This window comes from Eriocheir sinensis, unplaced genomic scaffold, assembly GCF_024679095.1.
Source record: "Eriocheir sinensis breed Jianghai 21 unplaced genomic scaffold, ASM2467909v1 Scaffold334, whole genome shotgun sequence".
NCBI lineage: Eukaryota > Metazoa > Arthropoda > Malacostraca > Decapoda > Varunidae > Eriocheir > Eriocheir sinensis.
Window position 1 is genome coordinate 46744 of NW_026111648.1, and position 7881 is coordinate 54624.

The window sequence follows — 7881 nt, forward strand, 5'->3', positions numbered from 1 at the left end:
ATTGAATTTAGCCATCCAGGCAAGACGTGCAGCCGAACAGTTCGATCCCGAACAGTTCGATGTCGATCAGTTCGATGTCGATCAGAAAAGGGAAGATCACCACCAATAGTTTGTCACATACACACAAGTGAAATAAGAAAGTTTGTCAAGTGAAATAAGAAAGATAGATATCTGTTGAGTAAATTAATATGTCACAAACGAATGTTTGCTGTACCTGTGAACAAAAGTAATAATGACCAAAGACGAGTTGAGATACCTGAATTGGTCTCATGTGGTCGGTGTGTTTTGCATCTTGCTCTTGATCGTTCTGCTGGTTGCTCTGACCGTACGTCACAAATTTAGAATGAAATTATACGACAAGCGAAGCGAACAACATTTTAACTCCAAATTCTTACCGGTGTCGTTCTTCGAGCAAAAGACGGGAAGAGTCAGAGATATGTGTTTGTCTCCCAATGAATATGTGGTGTTCGCAGGATTAGTGAAGCAGTGTCAGCGTTTTCGCCACGGTCTGTGCACGGACACTCCAGGATGGACGCAGTTTGCCTACTTCGCTGCTGCTAACGCTTACAACCGCCGTTTGAGTGACGCGGCAGCAGAAGATCATATAAAATTGCTTAAAATCTCGAAAATACCCGAAAAAAAAACAGAGTCGCTTACTCCATCCGTTTTACGACCAAGCTTCGTACCGGAGAAAGACGTCGGAGGGTAACATAAACGTGCACGTAACCCAAGAACCTACCGTTGTCTACTCTGTTAATTCCTTGGCCGAAAGTCGCTTCGTTCAACAGCGATTGATTGCCAATCCCGTTCGGTCCCAGTATTTCGAGTTTGTGGAATTCTGAGAGGAGTTCAAAAGCGTTGCACGGGATCTTCATGTTGCCCATGCGCGTTACGATTCGTTTAGTCGGACATCGTTTTATTTTGAGTCAACTCTTGTTTGAATTGATCATTCTCTGTATCTAATTCGTTATTACGTTGTTGGAGTTGTTCGTATTCATTTTGCATAAGATCGATCTTGTTTTTATTTTCAGATAATTCTGCGTTCAGTCGGTCTTTCTCTGGTATTATCTTTCGTATATTTGCATTAACTTCTAAGAATTTCTTATCTACATCTTTGTATATCGTCATTATTTGTTGTACTTTGGCAGATGACTTTTCAATTTCTTTCCTTAATTCAGATTTTTCTTCTTCGTGTTTAGTTTGTTGATTTTGTAATTCATCGTTTGTGTCTCTTGTAGGAGTAGAGTTTTATTTTGAGTCAACTCTTGTTTGAATTGATCATTTTCTGTATCTAATTCGTTATTACGTTGTTGGAGTTGTTCGTATTCATTTTGCATAAGATCGATCTTGTTTTTATTTTCAGATAATTCTGCGTTCAGTCGGTCTTTCTCTTGGATTATCTTTCGTATATATGCATTAACTTCTAAGAATTTCTTATCTACATCTTTGTATATCGTCATTATTTGTTGTACTTTGGCAGATGACATTTCAATTTCTTTCCTTAATTCAGATTTTTCTTCTTCGTGTTTAGTTTGTTGATTTTGTAATTCATCCATGTGCTTCTTTGTAGAATCGGCTAACTCTTGACTAAATAAACTTATTTCATTAATTTAACGTCTAACTCACTCTGGCACTTATCCAGTTTTTGTTTACAGGATTCTAATGCTTCATCGTTCTTATCAAACTGGCCGGGACCGCTCGAAGGTACAACAAATCAGACTCTCTATCTCTACATGTCACACATGTCTAACATTAGAGGGTTGCAAATTGGACAACTTACTCTTCGAACGGATTCGGATACTGAATAGAGTTGTCATCGTCACGTTAGCTTTGTCATGTGAGTCGACGTTCCTCAACTCTCTCCTCATCAACGACTCAGCATCGGCATTCAATTCAAACGCTGTAACGACAGATTCTAAATCGGACGCGACTACTTGCCGATTCAATAATTGATCGGCGACGGTTCGTCAACATTACCCGTGTTAGGAAATATAGGTTGGAATAATGCGATCAATTTCTGAACGGCTTCTGTAGACGTGTCATTCGCATCTGACATTTCGTAATCTCCGTTACCGTCCCCTCTGTTTGTTCTCAAAAACATTAACCAATTCTGATTGGAAATTTTGTATTTGTCCAACAAGTGTTTCTTAATTCTGTTGTTGTTAAGATGAAGATTAATGGCGTTGAGAAGTTGTTTAATTTTTATATTGTTATATTTTTTGAGTCTAGTTTTCAAATCTGTAAAATTGATAGTACTCTCTGTAGACTGTGTTTTTTTCAACTCGTCTTGCTTTTTGTTTATTTTATCGAGTCGATTTCGCAAATCTGTCAAATCGATAGTACTCTCTGAAGACTGTGGTGGTGTTATTTTCAACTTCTCTATGTCGACTTGCTTCTTTTTTATTTCCTCGAGTAGATTTTCCAAAGCGTTAAAATTGTTAGTCATCTGATCAACAATGTACGTTCTGGAATCTAAACTGAATGTCCGTGCCTGTTCATACAATTTACTTTGCATTTCTAACACACACGTTTGGATAAACAAATCTCCGATATCGATGAGAGACCGCAACGCGACATCGAACGGAGTGTCGAAGTCACTGGGATATTCACCGATGTTTTTTAACATCGGTTTAAGTAATTCGAGTTCTGTGTTTTTGAAATACTTCTTGTTGATTTGCACTATTTTCCAATTCACGTCATTTTTATACTTAGTCAAAATCGAGGAACAATAATCTTTGAACAGTTCCATGGTTTTCACTCTGTTCAATAGACATCGTTCTGTTAGTGGCCATACTCGGAGGTAGGGTGCTCATATTCTTGAGGATATATTTTAATTCCCGAGCGACTCAAACAACACTCTCGATTTTAGACGGTAAAAATGTCGTTTAAACCGCACCAGATGTCGTTAACAACTATTTCGGAATCTGCCGACAAGACAAAATAGGTCAGAGACGACGAGATGATGGACTGTTCCGTACCCCCGCTGAATGCCAATCTCCTGACCTCCAAAATCGCGAGCGAGGCTCTAGAATTTTTTTAAAGCTATCGCTTCGTTGAACGTTCATTTTGAGTTGAACGATTTCAGTCTCGTGATCTCGCTGCATTCGCGTAATTTGTACTTTCTGAAAGGCGATCTCACGTTTCAACTGTAAAATAGTCTGATTGCATTTCAATAGTTTTTCTTTGTCGGTCATTGTTTTCTGAGACTTGTACTTGTACTTTTTCTTGGGATGTTTCTTATAACTGGCCACCAATTCATTTCCTTGTTCGATTTCCCGTATGTTCGTGTGATGGCAATTCAAACAATTGATGAGAGCCACATGACAAATGAAGTCAAATTGTACTGGTGAAAAATAAACAGTAAATACGGACTTAACATTTTATTTTACTCTTACTGTCCGATACATTCCCATTCAGTCTTTCATACGGAGACATTTCTTCATTTGCTTGATGATTGATTTTTTCATGCATGTCGAAGGTTTTGATCTGGCCTTACCCAGTCTCTTCTCATTCGTCTTCTTAATCATCTGATCGTTCAGCTTGAGGCGCTTAGTGCGTCGCCTATCTCTACATGTTTTGCATAAGTCGAGATGACCTGCACCAATACTATACCTCTTGAATGTGTCACACACTACAGAGTTCAGAATCGTATCTTAACTATATTCTATCTGAATCTGTTCGCAGCAACTCTCTAGTTGTGTGTGACATTTGCATGGGTCTCTCTTCGCGCATGCAAATGTAAGTTAAGACTTCTTCTTTGTTGAAGAAATCTTGCCTACCTAACCTCGGAGTGTACAGACTCACATGACAAAGTCTAACGTGACGATGACAACTCTATTCAGAATCTGTTCTATCAGAATCTGTTTGAAGAGTAAGTTGCCCAGTGAATGTGAGACCTTCTCGTCCTTATCGTTGACTTCCTTTAACAGCATTATTTCTTTGGTGTTGTAACCGTTGAGATAAGTTATACGATCTCTCGATCCCAAGTCGACGTCTTTCATGATTTGGAAATAATCTATGTTGGTTACTATCTTTCGTGGGTTGTAAGGCACGTACAGCGTCTGTCCACTGGTGAATCTGGCACCGGGTAGAGGATCGGGCATTTCGTTGCATTGTTGGACTCAAGCATTAAGAACTAGAGAATTGTATTGTTGGTCTAGATTGGAAAGTCGACTCACATGACAAAGCAGATGTTACATGTGTGTTTAGACGGATTGTGAACTCTTGCCTACGGAGTGTACAAAATCTTACAAGCATTAAGAGCAACTAGAGAGTTGCATTGTTGATCTAGACGCACCGTCGAACGTGCAACCTGCTCTGAGGTGACACACCAACAGATTCTGAATAGAGATTACATCACGCTAGACTTCAGCAATGCAATAGAGAGTTGCATTGTTGGACGCAAGCATTACAGATGTTACAGTTGTGTTAACCCTTTAGTGTCCAACGTTCCCATTTTGGGAACAACACTAATACGTCACTTTACTAGCCTAATTTATATTTTTTTGTTGTTTATACCATATGAGATGTAATGTTGAATGCATAACTATCTCAACTAAATTAAAACATTTTAGTTTTCTGTAAGTTTATTTTTGTTTTTTTCGTTATGTATTTATGAAATTTTGTGAAAAATCATAGTCTTCGAGAAAAAATTTCTTTATTTACGAAATATCGTGATTTTAGATGTTCCTTTGTATTTGATGATCTGGATATGATTCTTCTTTGATAATATTTGTCGTTGCACAAAATTTGTATTATAGATTTGTCACTGTAGTTGTTTTTATAACATGTTCCCAAAATGGGAACGTTGGGCACTTACGTTCGCAAAATACCCTTATTTATTCATAAACTTGAAACATGTTAGGCTGTGTTCCGTGGTAGGTGGTGCAATAAGTCCATACTCCATACACACAGGCTACGCTGACACTTTGCTGTGAGTTAGCAGTCAAAGTCGAGCCATTCCCCTTACCGGACAGCAGCATACCAGTTAGAAGTCGCACTGGTGTTATGGATACCAAAGGCTTTTATGGGTGAGTAGTTATTTATCTCTATATTATCATGTTCATGTGTTTTGTTTTATATTTTTCTGACTAAATACGAAGATATATATATATATATATATATATATATATATATATATATATATATATATATATATATATATATATATATATATATATATATATATATATGTATATATCTATATATATATATATATATATATATATATATATATATATATATATATATATATTCTTTATTTTCAGTTTAGGTTCCGCTAGACAGAGGTATCGGTTTCTACGTGATGCCACTGAAGCAGTTGCTCAATCAAATTCTGAAGACATTGATATTGTTGTGCTTCCCCCTTCTACTGGTGATCAACCTATCGACAGCGATGAAGAAGCTGAAGACGACACACTAGATCAAAATGCTATGCCAGATGAAGTCAGTGGGGAGCTTGAAGTACATGACAATATGGTTGATGAAGAAGATGAGAGTGAGACAAACAGAGAGGCTGGAACAAAAGGAAGATGGCGTAAAAAGGAAAATATCTCACTTGGTCCTCATTCCATACCTTCAGGTTTTGGTGATGTTCATTTAGGAAAAGACATGTTTGAGATCTATAAACTTTTCTTCACAGATGAGATGATCAGTCATCTAACACAGCAAACAAACTTGTATGCACAGCGGGACAAAAACGACAAGAATTTCAGCATTGATGAGGATGAAATGATGAAGTTTCTTGGACTGCTAATAATTAGCGGATATCATAGTGTTCCTGCTGAGAATGACTACTGGTCAACCAGTGAGGACTTAGAAATTCCAATATTTGCAAAGACAATGAGCAGGGAAAGATTCAAGTCCATCAAGAGGTACTTTCACGTAGCTGACAACAACAATTTAGGAGACTCAAAGATGGCCAAAATCCTACCCTTGCTTCAAATGCTCAAAGATAATTGTCAGAAACATGGCGTTTTTCATGAATTCTTGAGCATCGACGAATCAATGATCCCTTATCGTGGAAGACACAGTGCAAAACAATTCATAAGAAATAAACCTGTCAGATTTGGGTACAAGATGTGGATGATGTGTAGTGCTGATGGATATCCTTATAACTTTTCTCTCTATTGTGGAAAGGAGGAAAATAGAAAAGAGCCCTTGGGAACTCAGGTGGTGATGAACATGTTACAACCAGTGGTAAATAAGGATGAGCATGTAGTGTTTTTTGACAATTTTTTTACTAGTCATGCACTGATGGTTAACCTTACCAAGAAGGGTGTTCGAGCTTGTGGAACTATTAGGGATAATCGCACCGGAAAGTGCCCTCTTATGTCAAAGAAAGATGCTGAAAAGAAAGAGAGGGGTTCATACGACTATAGATCGGATGATGTAGTCTTATGTGCCAGGTGGAATGACAACAGCATTGTCACAGTTGCTAGCAATTATTATGGAATCAGTCCTATGCAAAAGGTAAACAGATGGGTAAAAAAAGAAGGAAAAAAGAATATACAACAGCCTTATTTGATAACCATGTACAATAAAGGCATGGGTGGGGTGGATGTGTGTGACCAAATGTTGTCGACATACAGGCCAAGACTGCGTTCTAGGAAGTGGTATTGGAATATCTTTGCTCAGCTGCTGAACCTCTCCATTGTAGCAAGCTTCAGGTTCTACCAGTATGTAAACCCTACCTCTGAAGTAAGCCATAAGGATTTCAGGCGGGATATAGCTAGGACACTTATAAGAATCCAAGAACCCAGAAAAAGAAAAGGAGGGCCAACATCAACTGTGCCCAAAGCAATAAGGTATGACAATGTCAACCACTTTCTAGAACAATGTCCACAGGGAAGATGCATTCTGTGCAAGAAAAACACACGCCTAAGCTGCGTCAAGTGTGAGAAAAGACTCCATAAGGGGTGCAGTGCCCTGTTCCACAAGAAATGAGACATTGATGCTAACAGAGAAATAAATACATGATATTTTTGTTTGTTCTTTTGGTATTAAAGGATATATTTTTATGAAAAGATCTGTATATGAACCCAGTGTACGGATAAATTGAAATAAATAATAACAAATCTGTTTTCTTAGTTATCTGAATAATACATTTGTAATTTGAGTTTATATGTATAATTTGGTACCGGAAGTGTCCAACGTTCCCATTTTGGGAACACACTGTAATTTTTCTAATATATGTAAAAAAAAAAAATTCTTCGTTTCATTATCATAAGTGGATCTCAACAAGTCATTACATAAATATTTGTGTCTGTACTCAAAGTTTTTCATGGTTCGGTCACTAAAGGGTTAATGTGTGACTTTGCGTCGGTGTTAGACGGATTGTGAACTCTTGCGCACGCAGATGACAAAGTCTAGTATAACAAAGTCTAGCGTGATGTACTCTCTATTCAGAATCTCAACTTTCTATTCAACTACATCTCCTAATCAGAATCTGTTTTCACACGTCCAAGAGAGTTGCATTGTTGAATAGACTCTTCGAATTTGTAGAGCAATGTTAAGAGCGAAGAGTCAAACATGTCTCGTCTTTCCGTTATCGTTGAGCTGTATGGCCTGTAGGGAACCTGTTACGAAATTTACGTTGTGTTCGTGTCCGTCATCCAGATGTGCAGTAGTAGTAGCACCAGCAGTGACACCGACAGTTTTAATGATGGTGGCACCACTAGCAGCGGCAGCGTTATTATCAGTAGTACTAGTAGCAACAACAAAGCAAAACGTAAAAGAATCAACTACACTAAAAAACATTCGAAGAATATTAACTCGTCGGACCGAAGAAGATTAACTCAACGCCACTCGAATATTGACTCGTCGGACCGAAGAAGAGCAACTCTCTTTTTTATTTCATTTAGTTTTTCTACCGCTTCGTTG

General features: G+C 37.9%; 1 protein-coding gene across 1 annotated transcript; it reads left to right on the top strand.

The window, feature by feature from the left end:
- The first annotated feature begins 5273 nt into the window (after window positions 1-5273).
- Window positions 5274-7256, top strand: LOC126991771 (piggyBac transposable element-derived protein 3-like). Its single transcript, XM_050850451.1, has one exon. The coding sequence runs from the start codon at window positions 5434-5436 to the stop codon at window positions 6943-6945; it is 1512 nt and encodes a 503-aa protein (XP_050706408.1). The 5' UTR covers window positions 5274-5433; the 3' UTR covers window positions 6946-7256.
- Window positions 7257-7881: the final 625 nt, after the last annotated feature.